The sequence below is a fragment of the Chrysemys picta genome, chromosome 1, assembly GCF_011386835.1.
Source record: "Chrysemys picta bellii isolate R12L10 chromosome 1, ASM1138683v2, whole genome shotgun sequence".
Lineage (NCBI taxonomy): Eukaryota > Metazoa > Chordata > Testudines > Emydidae > Chrysemys > Chrysemys picta.
In genome coordinates, this window is record NC_088791.1 from 165,576,446 (window position 1) to 165,595,118 (window position 18,673).

At 39.0% G+C, this 18,673-nt stretch overlaps 2 protein-coding genes across 10 annotated transcripts in view; one reads left to right on the forward strand and one right to left on the reverse strand.

The window, feature by feature from the left end:
• ARL13B (ADP ribosylation factor like GTPase 13B) overlaps window positions 1–18,673 on the forward strand; it is an 80,161-nt gene that overhangs the window by 24,691 nt on the left and 36,797 nt on the right. The window lies entirely within an intron of this gene.
• Window positions 2,236–17,906, reverse strand: STX19 (syntaxin 19). 2 transcript variants are annotated; one of them, XM_042853890.2, is made up of 3 exons: window positions 17,597–17,906; window positions 9,049–9,172; window positions 2,236–4,080 (listed from the first exon to the last, which is right to left on the reverse strand). In XM_042853890.2, exon 3 carries the CDS (start codon window positions 4,013–4,015, stop codon window positions 3,134–3,136), a length of 882 nt encoding a protein of 293 aa, XP_042709824.1. In that variant the 5' UTR covers window positions 4,016–4,080; window positions 9,049–9,172; window positions 17,597–17,906; the 3' UTR covers window positions 2,236–3,133. The 2 variants fall into 2 exon arrangements, with proteins under 2 accessions (XP_042709824.1, XP_005283708.1); XM_005283651.4 differs by lacking the exon at window positions 9,049–9,172 and having other exon boundaries at window positions 17,597–17,905.

An 18,673-nucleotide genomic window follows, 5' to 3' on the forward strand; every position in this document is an offset into this window, starting at 1 on the left:
TGTCAAGCCGGGCCTTAAAAACCTCCAAGGAAGGAGACTCCACCATCTCCCTAAGTAACGCATTCCGGTGTTTCACCACCCTCCTAGTGAAATAGTTTTTCCTGATATCCAACCTGGACCTCCCCCACTGCAACTTGAGACCATTGCTCCTTGTTCTGTCATCTGCCACCACTGAGAACAGCCGAGCTCCATCCTCTTTGGAACCCCCATTCAGGTAGTTGAAGGCTGCTATCAAATCTCCCCTCATTCTTCTCTTCTGGAGACTAAACAATCCCAGTTCCCTCAGCCTCTCCTCATAAGTCATGTGCTCCAGACCCCTAATCATTTTTGTTGCCCTCCGCTGGACTCTTTCCAATTTTTCCACATCCTTCTTGTAGTGTGGGGCCCAAAACTGGACACAGTATTCCAGATGAGGCCTCACCAATGTCGAATAAAGGGGAACGATCACGTTCCTCGATCTGCTGGCAATGCCCCTACTTATACAGCCCAAAATGCCGTTAGCCTTCTTGGCAACAAGAGCACACTGTTGACTCATATCCAGCTTCTCATCCACTGTGACCCCTAGGTCCTTTTCTGCAGAACTGCTACCTAGCCATTCGGTCCCTAGTCTGTAGCAGTGCATGGGATTCTTCCGTCCTAAGTGCAGGACTCTGCACTTGTCCTTGTTGAACCTCATCAGGTTTTTTTCGGCCCAATCCTCTAATTTGTCTAGGTCCCTCTGTATCCGATCCCTACCCTCTAGTGTATCTACCACACCTCCTAGTTTAGTGTCATCTGCAAACTTGCTGAGAGTGCAGTCCACACCATCCTCCAGATCATTAATAAAGATATTAAACAAAACCGGCCCCAGGACCGACCCTTGGGGCACTCCGCTTGAAACCGGCTGCCAACTAGACATGGAGCCATTGATCACTACCCGTTGAGCCCGACGATCTAGCCAGTTTTCTATCCACCTTATAGTCCATTCATCCAGCCCATACTTCTTTAACTTGGCGGCAAGAATACTGTGGGAGACCGTATCAAAAGCTTTGCTAAAGTCAAGGAATAACACATCCACTGCTTTCCCCTCATCCACAGAGCCAGTTATCTCATCATAGAAAGCAATTAGGTTAGTCAGGCACGACTTCCCCTTCGTGAATCCATGCTGACTGTTCCTGATCACTTTCCTCTCCTCTAAATGTTTCATAATTGATTCCTTGAGGACCTGCTCCATGATTTTTCCAGGGACTGAGGTGAGGCTGACTGGCCTGTAGTTCCCCGGATCCTCCTTCTTCCCTTTTTTAAAGATGGGCACTACATTAGCCTTTTTCCAGTCATCTGGGACCTCCCCCGATCGCCATGAGTTTTCAAAAATAATGGCTAATGGCTCTGCAATCTCACCCGCCAACTCCTTTAGCACCCTTGGATGCAGCGCATCTGGCCCCATGGACTTGTGCACGTCCAGTTTTTCTAAATAGTCCCGAACCACTTCTTTCTCCACAGAGAGTTGGTCACCTTCTCCCCATGCTGTACTGCCCAGTGCAGCAATCTGGGAGCTGACCTTGTGCGTGAAGACAGAGGCAAAAAAATCATTGAGCTTGAGATATAGATTCTGAAGCTATAGATTCTGAAGTTTAAAAAGTAGAATTAATTTATGTCACTTTGGCTACATAGGCACCATCAGGGAATGAATGTATATAGTCCACAGTACTGTATTTTGGTACGGAGTGCTTTTTTCATGATCTTACTGTTGTATTTATTGCCACTGTAACAGTCTCAGTGTAGTTTTATATGGAAATATTCATGTACTTGCATATTTGATGTAAGTTCAGTTCTGCTGCTCTGACTGCTTCTAGCATAGAATTGCCAGCCCTCCAGGATCGTCCCAGAGTCTCCAGGAATTAAAGAGTAATCTTTAAGTAAAGTTTGTCATGTGATGAAACCTCCAGGAATACATCCAACCTAAATTGGCAACTCTACAGGTTAATTGAATTTAAGAAATACTTGTCTTGAAGTGCAAGTGATCTGAGATCTTTAACTAACTGAAGACTGAAAAACCTGACTAACTTGGCAGCTTACTGGTGTGTTCTAAATACTCACCTTGCTAAATAGGAACTACTGGATAATCTCTGTGTGGGAATGGGGAGAGGGAAAGTTTTGAGTGAGGGAATAGAATAAAATACGGACAGTATAGCCATTGAATGAGGTTTCTATATTTCTCTAATTCACACTTTTAGAAAACAGTGGTTACCTTAATAATTTAGAATTGTTCGGTTCAGTCTTTATATTTAAATAGTTAAGATATAAACACATTAATTACACATCATAAACACATACATTCACTCTGGACAGAAATATAATTCACACGTTTTATAAATGGAGAAATGTGCGTGGTTCCTCTCTCCAGTTGGCAACACTTGTGATTTTTATCATGGTTTTAGTTATACATGATGTCTTAATTTAAAGGCTCAGTTCCTGAGAAAAGTGATTAAATAGATATCTCAGCTTGCAAATTTAAAAACAAAAAAAAGTTGCTCGCCCTCATAGTTGCTGAGAAAAGCCTGAAAACATGACTCAGTTGCAAGTTGAAAGCTCAAAAACCAGAAGGCAAATAAAAATAACCTTAAACTTTTATATAAATTTTTAACTATAACTAAGCCAGTCTCATGGTTTTTGGGGCCTGACACATGATTTCTGAATGTTTGGTGTTAGCAATACTGTTAATACTTCCCAGCACCACTGGTGGAACCTCCTAGACCTTGCGTTTATATCACACTGGTCACTGTGATAACCCACCAGCTCCACTGGACAACCTCTTGTAAAGCAGGATTACTCTGGGTTGGCAGGATCAGAAAAGGTGATCTTTCCACTTCCTCTGCTTCATCTGTGTTTCCAATATAACACTTCTATCACAGCCTATCAGAAGCAGACAAACTGCTGAGAATCCTAGAGAAGTAGTCACTTGCAGGAGTACAGACAGGATTTTTTTTTTTCCTTTTGAATGTGAGATGCACAGAAGTAGAAGGAAAGAGCCCTCGAGGTGGGGGAGAGTAAGCAGAGACTAACTGAAGTGTAAATGGAACCCACAGAACTGCTTCAAAATTTCTGCTGGCAAAATAGTAGCCTGTGAATATTGAGAATCCATCCCTTTTTGTTATCTGCAGCATGGACAACACCAGCAACATATTGCTTTACAAGGGTTTCTCTTTCTATACTTGGCTGCAAGTCTAAACTTCTCTTTTGATGTTTGAACATAATCTTGAGTATTGTTTACACCCATTTCAATGTTGTTGATGATTTCTCCTTGTTCCTCCACCAGAAGCGAGATCTGGATAAACAATTCCTTTAAGTCTTTGATGTGGTTCTCCAGATTGACCAGTTCTTTGTGTCTTTGTTCAATCTCCGATAGTTGAGCTTTAGTGATTTTGACTTCAGTAAGCAGATTTTCATTGAAAATCTCCCATTTTCCTTGTTGAAGCATATCATTCACTTCTTCTTCGGAGACCTCTTTCCCAACCACGTCAAGCTGGCGGACAATGAATGTCTTGCATTTCTCCTGCTTGGCTGTTATAGCATCATTGTATGAAAGCATGGTGTTCTGGAAACGCCAGAAAAGGAACGCATGCTGAGATGTAAGGATTCTTACAATGGCAGAAGATGGCCCGTGTTCGCTTTCAGACTTCTTCACTGTTTTTGATAGTTCATCCAAGCATTTACTTACATGCTCTGCTTGTATTTTTATTTCTCTTGTAATGTTGGACTCCTTTTTAAGAACACTGAACCTTCTCATTGAGGACACAAGGCTTTTCTGCTGCTGACCAAACTTTTGAACATCCTCTGCCAAGTTACTAATTTCATCCTGAAGTCTCTGGATTTCATTTAGGTGCCTCTCAGTTATGGGCTCTTTCTCATAAATAATAGCTTGCTGTTCAAACTCTAGTTGGTGGTCTTCTTTCACCTCAGGCACACAGCTGTTCTCTTCAGCTAGCTGCAGTTCTTTTGCTCGCAATTTAAGTTCTTGAAGGCGGTCTTTCATTTTTTCCGCTGTGCAAGGAAAAGCAAGCTAACTTTCTTTCCTTATGAGTTGATGTCACTGTAATCCTAAATGTAACAACAACAAGAACAAAAAAAACCCTGTTTAGCAATTATTGGCACACAAACTGGCTATGCAAATGGCAGAGAGCTATTCCTGTGCACAGAGATAAAATGTCAAAAACAGCAAATGGGAGAAGATGAGCATCTGACTAAATATACCTTGTATCGGGTGATCACAGCTATTTGATGAATTGCATTTAACATGTATTGCTGACTGCTTCACCTGCACCCTGCCCACTAATCTACTTCCACTAGGACTTGCTGTAAAACCGCAAGCCTTTGACTTGCTTCAAACAGATGCCAGTTGAGAGCATATCCCAGCCTTTTCACTGCAGAACTTACTCCCCAAGTGTACACTGGCCTTAGGCCCAAGATGGGCTGTTCAGTCCTGTGCCAGTAGTAGTTTTATGGTTTATCTAGAAATTAAAATGGATTAGAAAATGAAGGTAGGGCATGTTTGAAAAAAAAATTGTCATAAAATAATTTACATTTTAATATGAATTCTTGGAGTGTGAGGTGAAATTCCTACTAGTGTAGCTCTGAATTTGCAGGATTAGAAACAGGAGTTTTATAGCATTCTCAGCTTCCCAATGGGCCACACAGCACTTAATTTCTAGCCCTGGGTTGTTACAAGCTAGACCTTCAAAAGTGAAATGTTTTTGTTTGGAAAAGCTATTTTAGGCCTTTTGTTTAACATGATTCAGAAATCTCTGTCCCCCCCCTCCCTCTCCTTCCAAGGCCTGTATAGTTAAACTAAGGGGTAGCTACTTTTAAAATTCCTTTATTGTTTTGTAAGTTGTATTTGGTGCATACAGCATTCATGGTAGTATAGTTGGAAGGTTTTCTCTGTCTTTATTAGAATTACAGTAGAACCTCAGAGTTACTAACACCAGAGTCGCGAACTGACTGGTCAACCACACGCCTCATTTGGAACTGGAAGTACCCAATCAGTCAGCAGAGACGACGGGAAAAAAAAGAGAGAGGAAAAAACAAAACAAACAAACCGTGTACAATACAGTACTATGTTAAACATAAACTACAAAAAATATAAAGGGGGTAAGTTTACATTTTTTTGACAAGGTAAGGAAACGGTTTCTGTGCTTGTTTCATTTAAATTAAGATGGTTAAAAGTAGCATTTTTCTTCTGCATAATAAAGTTTCAAAGCTGTATTGAGTCAATGTTCAGTTGTAACCTTTTGAAAGAACAACCACATTTTATTCAGTTACGAACAATCTCCATTCCTGAGGTGTTTGAATCACTGAGGTTCTACTGTACCTGCTTAACATATTCATAGTTCTACAACATGTGACTAATAAAGCCATCTCAAGCTAATAAGGTTTATATCAGACCAGGACATCCTATATTCTCTTCCTCTCTGTGAGTCTCTCCTATAATTTTTAATGGAAAATGAATTTGATTCTAGTTTCTAACCACATTACTCCACAAGCTTTTCATTGCAAGCATAGAAACCTAACTAGAATATACCAGATATAGTCAAGGAGGTACTTGGAACCCATTTGAGGATTATCTATATTAAAAATAGTCATGTTCTTCTGATACTAAGGTTCTAGCACAGACTAGGATTTAACTGCAAATCTGAGGAATTTATCTTTCAAATGACACATGGGACAACCTTGAACTAGGCTTCCTAGTGACCAAGGATGTGGAAAAAGCTCATGTACTCAATGCTTTTTTTTGCCTCTGTCTTCACAAACAAGGTCAGCTCCCAGACTGCTGCACTGGGCAGCACAGTATGGGGAGGAGGTGACGAGCCCTCTGTGGAGAAAGAACTGGTTTGGGACTATTTAGAAGAACTGGACGAGTGCAAGTCCATGGGGCCGGATGCACTGCATCCGAGGGTGCCAAAGGAGTTGGCGGATGTGATTGCAGAGCCATTGGCCACTTTCTTTGAAAACTCATGGCGATCGGGGGGAGGTCCCGGATGACTGGAAAAAGGCTAATGTAGTCCCCATCTTTAAAAAAAGGAAGGAGGAGGATCCAGGGAACTACAGGCCAGTCAGCCTCACCTCAGTCCCTGGAAAAATCATGGAGCAGGTCCTCAAGGAATCAATTATGAAGCACTTAGAGGAGAGGAAAGTGATCAGGAACAGTCAGCATGGATTCACCAAGGGCAAGTCATGCCTGACTAACCTAATTGCCTTCTATGAAGAGATAATTGGGTCTGTGGATGAGGGGAAAGCAGTGGATGTGTTATTTCTTGACTTTAGCAAAGCTTTTGATACAGTCTCGCACAGTATTCTTGCCAGCAAGTTAAAGTAGTATGGGCTGGATGAGTGGACTATAAGGTGGATAGAAAGCTGGCTAGATCGTCGGGCTCAACGGGTAGTGATCAATGGCTCCATGTCTAGTTGGCAGCTGGTATCAAGCGGAGTGCCCCAAGGGTCGGTTTTGTTCAATATCTTCATTAATGATCTGGAGGATGGCGTGGACTGCACTCTCAGCAAGTTTGCAGATAACACTAAACTGGGAGGAGTGGTAGATACGCTGGAGGGTAGGGATAGGATACAGAGGGACCTAGGCAAATTAGAGGATTGGGCCAAAAGAAACCTGATGAGGTTCAACAAGGACAAGTGCAGAGTCCTTCACTTAGGACAGAAGAATCCCATTCACTGTTACAGACTAGTGACTGAATGGCTAGGAAGCAGTTCTGCAGAAAAGGACCTAGGGGATACAGTGGACAAGAAGCTGGATATGAATAGACATTGTGCCCTTGTTGCCAAGAAGGCTAATGGCATTTTGGGCTGTATAAGTAGGGGCATTGCCAGCAGATCGAGGGACGTGATCATTCCCCTCTATTCGACATTGGTGAGGCCTCATCTGTGTCCAGTTTGGGGCCCCACACTAGAAGAAGGATGTGGAAAAATTGGAAAGAGTCCAGCAGAGGGCAACAAAAATGATTAGGGGGCTGTAGCACATGACTTATGAGGAGAGACTGAGGGAACTGGGATTGTTTCTTCTGCAGAAGAGAAGAATGAGGGGGGATTTGATAGCTGCTTTCAACTACCTGAAAGGGGGTTTCAAAGAGGATGGATCTAGACTGTTCTCAGTGGTGGCAGATGACAGAACAAGGAATAATGGTCTCAAGTTGCAGAGGGGGTGGTTTAGGTTGAATATTAGGAAAATCTTTTTCACTAGGAGGGTGGTGAAGCAATGTTACCTAGAGAGGTGGTGGAAGCTCCTTCCTTAGAGGTTTTTAAGGTCAGGCTTGACAAAGCCCTGGCTGGGATGATTTAGTTGGGAATTAGTCCTGCTTTGAGCAGGGGGTTGGACTAGATGACCTCCTGAGGTCATCTAGTCAAGGGAAATGGGTATAGTCTATATTTTGTCCTCTGAAGCCTGGCATTGTGGCATCTTCTCTTTTTGGAACTGGGTAAGTGCCATGTAATAGGTGTGTTTTAAGAGGTTTAAGTTCTATTTGATTTTTTTATTTTGGTACAGCACTCTGATTTTAATTAACTTAATGTATGAATTTTTTATTCATGTAAGTATGTAAGGTGTGTAAACTGTTAGATGATTAGTCCCTTAGAAAATGAATTTACTGTAGTCTTTTCAGCTGCTCCTTCAAAATGATCTTGAAGAGGCAGCGTTCCACCCTTTCCTGTGCCTGTGTTCTCTATCATCTGTGGACAACTAAAAATCAGCTTCAGCAGTGTTGCCTATTCCTACTATCAGCCCTCCATCATTCTTCAAAAAAAATTTATAGCAGGATTTTGAAAGGGAATGAAACCAATGTCTGATGATGCAACTTTAACAAAACAGCACACTTGGAGTGAAGCTTTCTTTGAATGTTTAGCTTACACTGTCTTTGGAGTGTAATAGTTTTAAAGTATTTAGTTAAATGTTATACTGTACGGGTCATTACGTAAGCAGAGCCCCAGATGACTGCTTGTGTTCCTTGTGCTTATTGCTGTCTCTCAGACTCATAGGGGCTTTCAAATAGTGGTCATCTTAAACAGTGTGGTGAAAAACGTTATATGGACTAGAATCTCAAATGTGGAATTGACATGTTTTAATGTAGTGGCATTTTCGTGGCTGTTTCAGTACTACTGCTATTAAGCCCTCTTCTCCTCTTCCTACACCCCCGCTCCCTATCAAAGGAGAAAATAATTTATGGGCTTGTTTTTACAGTAGAATCTCAGTTCCCAGCTACCGCTCTGGAATAGGACTTGGGGTAACTGTCTAGTTCAGGATTTTTGTGCAAGTACAGCATAATATGATAAAGTTGTATAGTACCTGATGACCTTGCATTTGGAGCTACTAGTGTAAAATTCATTTTAATGTCACAGAGCTTTAGTCAGCCCAAATATTTTTTCCAGAGGACTTCTACAACATGACTCTGAAACTTTTCTGGAATTAAACATTGGTTATACTAGATCTGAGATGAGGGATATATTTAAATTATAAACCAAAGATAACTACACTTAGGAGTGTAAATTACACAAGCATCATTAAATGTGAAGTTAGTGACTTTCTTTAATAAATTGTTTATATGTTGAATGGGAAATATATGTTCTATATATAGAATGGAAAATAAATTGTTTATATCTAGTCTAAACCAATTTAGGATTTTCTTTAAGTTAATGTCTAAATTTGTTCATGTTGATTCCAAACTGCTGCTTTGTCTATCAGGATAACGAGTTGTCAACCTGATACATCTACGTTAGATGCAACAGAGCAACAAATTACCAAGAGTAGATTACTTCTGGGTTAAATTATATTTATAATTTTTTCTGTGAATGAACAGGAACCTTAGGTCTAGTCAGCAAAACAGGTATGTACATTTGGGATGTGAACTCCGATATCAACCAGCTAGTGCTGTAGTACTGTTTTTATTAAAGTTTGGCTAGTAGAAATTTCTCATCATGTGCCTTGAAGAAAAACACAACACTCCCCACTCTCCTTTAACTCAAAAATGACTAATAAGATTTTGCTCAAATTTCCAAAAACCTTACCATCTGGCAAAAAGCAAGAATGGAAAATTTCAAAGAGGTGAAGACTGAAGGAAGAGAGGAGCATGTGGTAATGGAGTTGTAAAAGAAACTTCTGTTCGTCCTTAGCTATAGAGGTCATGACTGCCTGCTGAGACAAAGGATAAATGATAAAAACTTACTGTAAACTGTTCACTGGTCCTTACATAACTATACACAGTACCATGACTACAGTCATGGTCCCTTGTTTGGCTCTGAAATCCTTTTCATTGTGTCTACAGAGATGATCTGAATGTTCTAACAGTTAGCATTTAGGTAGGGTTTACTCTCTGTTACCTTTACCTTTGGGATAAACTTCTCACTGGTAGCAAAAATGGAGGATTTGTGCAGACTGGGACACTACATCTCCCTTTCTATAGACTTAATAGGGAGAGTTCAAGTGTGTCCTATCTTGAAATGTTCCCACCACCCTTAATTGAAGTGTACCTTTTGCACAAGGTTAATTTTCAGATGAACTTCACCAATTAGATCAGAACACGTTAGAATATATGAAGCAAGTTACGTTTTTAAAGCCTTTCTGTAATGGTATCAGAGTTCACCATCATACTGCCAAGATTCAACTCCATAACCTTCAAATAATTCAAAATTGCTTAGAGTTACTGCGTAAAGAGTTGCCTCCACAGTTAGTAAGTGTAAACTAGTAGAATGTAGTAACATTTTTGCTGTTTTTTTGGTAGTGACAGGACAACTTTTTTTTTTTTTTAAATCATCAATGTATTAAAAAAAAGATCTTTAACAATCAAGTTCAGTATTATAGCATCTGAGTAGTGACACACGCAATGACAGCAAAGGAGTGATTCCTATAAATTGTCAGTATGCAAAACACCTTTTGTACATATTTACACAGTAGTGTGAACACCTTAAATAATAGTACAGTTGTAGTTTCTCTTATCCCTAGTCTACACTTAAGGTCCCTAAATACATTTTTGCATAATGAAAAGTTATGAAACTGAACACTTGTGAATATATTTCCAACAAACTCTTAAATATGCCTGTCCACAGGAAGATTTAACAGGAAATCAAACAACAATAAATGTAAACTGTGTTCAGACTTTTTGCTGCGGGGCATAAGTAATTGAAGTAAAGATAGATACTGTATCCTAGCATTGGTAGTCTCCCCATGTTCTCCTTGATTTTTCTTGTTTTTTGCTGCTATCTTCGTTTTTTTGTGATACAATGTAATATTTTTCTAAGAGCCAACAAATCCAGCAGTGTCAGTGTTTTGGTAATGTACAAAGACTTAAGATCAGGCAAGCTTGTTAATCTACCGGAAAACATTATTTTGCCCAAACAAAGAAGCCCTCGCATGATGTATTCATGTTGTTGCAATAATTCCTTAGCATAGCTAAACTTACTGTACATCTGCCCCTAGTAGAAGACATGTGATTCGTTAAAGATAACATTCTTTTGAAATGTTTCAGAATAGCTTGGCACCATTTAGACTGCTCCAGGGAAAGTTCAGATTGGGGCATGTGAAAGTAATCGGGAGTGCTGAATAAAACTTCAGAGAAGTGACCTGAAAATCTGTTTTAGCATAACCTAACACATCTGTTGACCCGTGTTAATTTAGTATGATTTAAGAAGCCTATAATTAAAAGGCAAGTTATAAGGGTACACCATTGGTGGTAATGGAAGGTGGCAAGATAGAGCTTTTGTGAAGCTGAATGATTTGCAGTTAATTGTTGGAAAACTTTAAAACAAGCAGTCACCATGTTACCCCTTCAAAACTAGTTATAATCATAATGAAACGTTGGCTGCCAATTCAGTGTTAGTGTAAACATGCAATGGCAGAAAAACAGTGTGTTGGGATTTTGTGTGTTTTTAAAAAACTATCTACTTAATTTCCATGTATTTGAGTGACATTATCTTCAAATTGAGGAATGCACCCTTCCTTATAGGAAAATGTTGTGATAGTGTATGAATATCCTGGGACTGTGTACTGGAATATTCAGAATACTAGTCTCCTATCTTTCCCTACACGCTCACAGATTGAGCAATTAGTGTTCAAATATTAAACTCATGGAGTTAAGAGGAAAACACTTTAAGTAGCTATTAATAATTGGATGACTTTGTGTTTTTATTTTACTGTCTTAGTGGGAATGGAATGTAGGCAATTGAAACTTATTTCCATATCTTACATCCTTTCAGCCTAGCCCTTGCCTGCAGACACTGCTTGCCAATTAAGCTTCTCAGTGTGTTGGCAACTAATTCAGAAGTTTCAGATAAATACAGTTGACAAGTTGAAGTGGGGGATAGGCAGATTGTGTAACTGGCAGTCTCATTATGCTATGACTCAAAACAAGTGGTGTAAGTGCTCAGTATTTTCAGTCAAACACAGTGCAGCCTTGAATGGCTGCAAACACAGTTGATATCCATTTCTAACGTGGTTCCAAGCTATATTAAAACTGTGTTCAGAAACAACGGTATAGACTATATGAGAGAGAAGAACCCTGCATCACAGTTGCTTTTGAGCACAGTGGCTGTGAGCAGAGTTTTAAGAGTGTAGTGTGATCTGGAGTCCAAGTCGTCATTCTTAGGTGCCTCATATTAGTAGTGCAAGAATAGGCTCGTTAAGATGTTCAACATTTGAAATGCCTGTAGTTAAAATATTTTTTGGTCCACATGGGAAAAATTAGATTAGATCTGAATTTTCAGTTTATTTAACAGCTTTGCTTGCGTATTTTCTCACGAAATTGGAGAACAATTTGTTATGCTTTCAACATTTTGCTGTAGAATCTTCCAGTGAGATTACCCCTAATGCTGCAGTAGATACAGAAGAAAAATTAAGTGCAGGCACAGGTTTTCTTTTTTTTTAATTTAAAACATCTTGCTTACAGGATATGCAGGCTAATTTTTTTGTTTATCAAATGGTAAGCAGGCTTGATGACTATTTCCTCTATTAAAAAAAGTCTCTGCTTTAAAATGTTAAACAAGCTGATATTCATGGAAAAATAGTAAATTGTATTGGAACAAGTCATTTTCTGCTTCTGTGCCAAATTCAATCCAGTTAGACCAGCTTCTATTTTTGAAACACTGCTGCATTTGTGCATATTGTAAAAAATGAATTATTCACTATAAACACTCTGGGTATCTGTGTGTTATATGTTGTGCAATAAAAGGAATGTAGCAAACAGAGGGACTCTGTGAAGGTTGTTCAGCCTGAAAAAACATACTCGCTTGAACAGGCTTTATATACTGAAGGTTGTTATAGTGTATTAAACTGCACTGCACGTTTGCAGTGCAACATGGTTGTCCATTGTGTTGAAAAAGTAACAGTAGTGGGCAATAATGCTGACGTTAGAAATCTGATGCTTGGGGCTTACATTAAGAACGTGACACCCAACTGGGATCATACCGGAGCAAGTGCTTTGGGGGCTATTTGTCCATACAGCTGTCCTAGCTTGCTGCGGGTAGGCTCTGCCGCTGACTCCTTATAGGGTTGTTAGTAGAGGATCAGGGCTCTGATGTGAGCAGAAAGTGGTGAATTTGTGCAAGGTTGAATATTTAGATACTTGATGATTAGCATGAGTAGGTTTTGAGGAGAAGTGAGTGCAGTGTGTGAAACTGCGAGTGGGATTAGAGGACAGTTGTGAAGGGAAAACAAGGAAGAAGCTTTGTTAAGCGCTGAAAGGGCTAGTGGTATTAATGAGAGGGTTGTTTGAAGGTGTGAGGGATGAGTGGGAAGTTCTGGATATGACGGACAGGGGAAAAAGTGATCTCTTTGGACATAAGGGTAGGGATTGAGGGTTCCTGAGGGAATGGTAAACTCCAGGAGAGGGAACTGCAGAATTTTGTAAAACCATTATATTCTGGTAAGAATGAGAATTATTGTAAGTTGCTAGCCTTGAGATGCTGGGTGGAGGAGGGGATTGTGAGCAGCTGAGATAGTACAGGGTCGAGAATGGGCTGAAGCACTAACATTAGTGGAATGTGAAGAAATGGTGGCTGTTGCAAGTCATAGTCTGTGTAAGCTTTTATGCTTTCAAAGTGCTCTACAACAGCTGATCCTCCACATGTTCCTGTGAGGTAAATGTTTTATTGCCTCTATTTACAATTGGGGAAACTGAGATAAGTAATGAAGTATCTTGTACACATTTTTGTCATTGGCAAAACCAGGATTTGGATTAGAAACCTGCAAGTTTTGGATCCTTTATTTTAAACATCGCCATAATAATAATTGTCACAATTCCCATGCGTACAGATAGCAGTTGTGCTGTATCTCACGGTTTCTTTGGGTAATGGAAAGTGAGAAGTGCATGCAGTATGGACTTCTAGAACTCAACACTAACAGCCTGGAGGTGGCCTCTTGCTGCTAAACGTACACTGCACCTGGAAGTCCAGACTGACAAACTACTCTTTTTACTAACTGCAGAAACAGGCAATCTGTGTAACGGGAGTGAATAAACCTAATTAAAAAGGAGAATGGAGCTTTTTAAAGTTTCTAACATGGCTTTTACCGTAGCTAACATCCTAACTTTAAAAATGTCTTAATGTTGTCAGTGCCCCTTTTTAAAAAACTGGCAGGGTTTTCAAAATGAGTAATGGAGATGCTGACCTTTCTTCAGTTCATTTGTGGCTACAGAATGGAGTAGCTTCACCTTCACTTGATTGTTAATGCAAATGTGATACAACTACAAATCACAAAACTTCCCCAATGAAAATTAGGCAAACCTCAGCTGCAATGGTGACTATTTTGGAAGCTCAGCCACTGCTATACTTTGAGGGCAATAAAGCTGGGTAGCATGGGAGATGGGTGAAATCAATGCATTTAATTTCTGTGGCATCTGGTAGCTACCCAGACCATTCAAGGTTTGCTCTCTTGACTTATACAACTGAAGACTAAAAATTCATACTCAGTAGATTGCCAACTAGTGCTTGGTCCCATTTCACAGCTGCCAGACCAGAATGCTGACATTGTCCCCGTGAAACAGAGCTTTGTGTGAAAGAGCTTTCCAGACAACTTTCAGTATTTTCATCAAAAGAACTGCACTGTGCAAAGAGCACACATCAACTGTATGCTGACTCCACAATCAAGCTCTCTATCCAAGTACAGTATAGCAGAGGCAGTAGTAGTGAAACCACCTGCATTGATCTGTTTCTGGGGGTGAGAGAGATCTTAAACCAACCCATGGCCCCTACGCTAACAAACCTGACAAGTTTTTATGGGCACAGTTATATGAGGAAGTAGTCTAAACCCACCAATTCACTTTACATTGGCCACCCAACTACCTGTCAGATGATCTGGGTCAAATAGGCTCCAATGAGCTACAGGTGAAAAGCTTTATATCCCATTACCCAATTTCTACAAGGCTAGAGCTGGATTATTTAGTCTTCAGTCTTTTGTCTGTGGAAGGTTTCCAGTTCCTTCTCCTTTATAATGTGTTTACATATAGTTTAAATCCCGTGCATAGACATATGAAAATTCAGTTACTGTCTATTGTCTGTCTGCCCTTCAGCCTGAAGTTTGGAATCCTTGTGTTGAACTCAGAGTTCTCTCTGGATAGAGCCTGTTTGATCGGGCAATCATGATTCAAATAGTTCAGGGTGGAGAGCTTTGAGAAAACACTCCCAGTAAATGAAAACAGGATTCAGAAGTGAGGTGGGAATGATTCACAGGTTGTTGTTCTAAGTGAAACAAGAGTTAGAATTGTCATTATCATGATTACTTCAAGTGGTAGCCTAAGAAAGGAGCTGCACTAGACATGGCTACAAATATAACTAACATAGAGATTATTACTGTATTTCTAAGTATACCCTATATTTATAGAGGTACTGGAGTTGGCTGGGGGGAATCTTGAATTGGATAAAGTGGATTCTCTTTAATCTCCTTCCAAATGCACGTATACGAACTCTCCAATCCATCCCCTTAGCAGGTGGATTGTACTGCAGCACTTTACTTCAAGGCATATCATGACATCAGTTTTTCATGATAACTCACTATTTTAAATGGGAGTCCCAGTTTGAGAGGTAAAGTAGTATAATTCACTGTCTTTGAGAAAGAAATGTCAGTGCCAATTTATTGGTAAATACAAAAAAGGCAATGATGGATTATGTGACTCTCACTTCTCAACAAATCCAGAACGTACTGTAAACTGAGTCTGTTACTTTGGAAATAGAGGATAGGAGACTACTTATAGCTAAAAATCTATTGTAGATAGCTAGTTTCATTTTGTAATGTTTTACTTGGTTAATATCTGTTAAAGGTGTCTTGCAAAGAGAGGAGAAGGGAATCAAGGGAGGCTTGCTTTCTAGGTCCTTCATAATATATAAAGAGGACTGAAAGTGTGAGTTTTTGTATGTTGGTATTTCTAACATACAAAACAATCAGTATAGTCTTCTCTTCCATGACTTTGCCAGAGATTTCATTGGAAGACTAAAAAATTTACAGTGGGAGCTTACTAAGCCCTTAGTTGAAGGGGAAAGGATGTGGAATCTAAATAAATCTTTCCTCTCAACTGTAGGCCAGGTGTTTGAGTTAAATAGGCATTAATGAAAAACACAGTGTAAACAGGGAATAAAAATCCTTTCCTGTCTTAACTGCTGAGGTTTCACTTTCCTGGTATTAGTAGGAGTAGGTCATTCTATTAGTTGTCCATATGGCCTTGTGGGAAGAACAGGATAAAGAAGACCTGAATTTCTAATGTTATAAACAACAACAACACCAAATTGAACACACTTTTCTTTAATACATAAATTTATTTTAATTATTAATTAATACAATTAATAAATTCAGGTCTTCTCTGTATACCATGAAGTGCAGAAAAGCACAACCAACTTGCTTTTCCTTTGCCGATCACTGTTATGATCAGATCTCCTCTGTGCATATGCATGCATATACCTCTCCTTTGTTTTTCCCACTACATATGGTAAGAATCTTGGTTAATATGCTACCTTGGCTGAGGGGGGAGAGAGAGAGACCAGTATCCATGATCTCTAAATGAAACCACTGTTGCTCATGGAAATACATTCCTATTGAATTACACCTCTACCCCAATATAATGCTGTCCTCGGGAGCCAAAAAATCTTACCGTGTTATAGGCGAAACCGCGTTATATCAAACTTGCTTTGATCCGACGGAGTATGCAGCCCTCCCTTCCCCCCAGAGCACTGCTTAACCACGTTATATTTGAATTCATGGTATATTGGGTCATGTTATATCAGGGTAGAGGTGTACTACTGCTATTGCTAGCATTTCTGATACTGTATATTTTCTGAGTTTGTGGTACCCTTCACTGTTCATGATTTTTGATGGGCAGTATTTATTAGAATTTTGGGCAGTACAGAGGCTTTAGAATCAATTAGAGAGAAATCACATTTGTAGGCAATACATGATTTATCTTGTCAGGTCAAATTGGGTCCAAAATTTTAGGTTCTGTAGTCAAAGGCTTTTACAAAAATTATTCCACATAGGAATGTTTTTAAGATACTTCTTAAAGAAAATCCATTGGCAAGATAGGAGTCAATATACTCCTTCAGTATTTACATTGCAGCATTGTGCTTATGCATGAAAATCAGTGGATCTTGACCCAGGCTGAGAGGTAAAAAACAGAGAAAAGTAAAATTGGTTTTGTAAAATTCTTTCATGTATGATGGAGCTTGAAATATAAATAAAGAAATGTGCAACCTGACATTAATTTGAAAGTGTCCTTTTTCCATATTTGGATCAATCCACTAAACCATCTGTTGTATTTCAAAAACACGTAGCATTCACATTTTTGTTTTCTGTTGCTCAGGTTTCTTAAATTTTAGAAATAACTTACTCCTTGATTTGCCTATTTTGTATTGTTATGAGGCATTCAGATTTTGCCTATAGGTAGACAAGCATTCAGTCAAAAGTTCTGTTCGTGTATCAGCAATACTTTTCTTAAATGCCAGATGCATGATGTCAGTGCTACTAAATGTACACAAACACTCCCTTTCCCATGACTCTTCAAATAAAGTTCAAAAGCTCTAGTCGTCATAAAAATCCTAATTGATCTAAGTTTTAGTGCTTTGACTTTAACATATGGAGAAGTAAATATGTTAATATACAATCTTAAGAGAAACCCAAGTATCTTAATATAAAATTAAAATAAAATAAGTATGCTCTTCTGTGTATACAGTTTTTCACTTGGTAAACTTAATTTGACAAACTGAGTGAAGCACTCTGCCGGTATATCATTTCAAGTATGTTTTGATGTATGCCTCTCACAGTTTTAAACATGAACCTTCCTAATAAAAGATTCTACTGACTTGGAAAATTGAAAGCAAGTCCTTTCCTTTAAGGTGATTCTGGCACACTTCCAGAAAAATAAATTTATGCATTAAAACTTGTCTCACAAATTAGCATTCATATATACGTGAGCAGTAAAACTGTTGAGAGCATATTTACTAGTAGCACTATCAAATTCTGAGCAGGGGAGACATCCACTATTTGTGTATCTTCACACTTAGTTATTTCATTTTAAACTGTACTGTATACTGTTTCTGTAATATTTGCAACTATTAATGCAAAATAAAGCCAACTGTTTACCTTATAATCCTGTGCTGGTGGCAGTCTTTTTTTTCCCCGTGTTTTGTTCTTCAATACAGTAATCCTACTTCTAAGGGTAAACTTCAGTGTATCCTGAAAAGTATGATTTTGACCATTTGTTTAAGTAATGCGTCTTGAGTGCCTTTCTGTTAAACAGTTTCTGCATGCCTGCTCCTCCTAGTTCTTAAGTAATCATCTGGAGAGTGCATCTCGGAGAGCTGTGGTATGAGAAGCTGACTCCTTGCAATGTAGTATTACAGTAGAGAGCAAACTGGTTACTTTGCTCTTGGGGAATCTGGTTCTGCTGGTTGGAGACTCAGCCTTGCGTTAGAGGAGGTTCATTTTATTATAATTGGCCAATAGCAGAAAGTTCCTGTGACTAGCTTCTTAGATACAGTATTTGTAGGCTGGAAGTACAGTAATGGCTGTTAAGTACAATATTCATTTAAAACAAAATAAAAACCAAAAACCACCTTGAACAGGAATTGGAAGTTCTACGTTAGGCTCACAGACCTATTCACAAAACTAGTTTGGAAGGGTAGCCCCCCCCCCAACAGTCAGTATTTTAAAAGTCTTTAACTCAGTTCATAAATTCAATCCAAAGATAACACACAGGAAAAAGTACACCAGTGTTGACATGTTTAGGCTTGTCAGAATTCAATTTTCATTTATTTTTTATTTCAGTGGATGATATCAGTGTTTATTTTTAAGATTTTTTTTATTTTTATAAATTTTAAATTTTCACAGCTGTGGGAAATTATGGGGTCAGATAATTATTTAATGATGACGAATTTAAAAAGTTAAAGCTTATACCCATTTAAAACACACATTGTCAGCATCACATGTCATAGTGTACAAAGTAAATATACTTCAATCAAGCTAAGTTCTCAAACAGCATTTTTTTTTCTTTGCCCATCTGTAAGTTTTGATGATCATCAATGGAAGTATTTTTTCATCTTTTTGTGTATGGTGAAATCTATATTTGCCAACATTTACCAGTAAAAATCTAATCCCTCCAAGCATACGTAGGTTGTATCATCTTAATCAGTTCTCTTCACCAGTTGTGTCCTCTTCTCG

Bases quoted from the DNA above. Each gene is read 5' to 3' on its own strand.
- STX19 (XM_042853890.2), bottom strand. From the start codon at position 4,015: ATGAAAGACCGCCTTCAAGAACTTAAATTGCGAGCAAAAGAACTGCAG.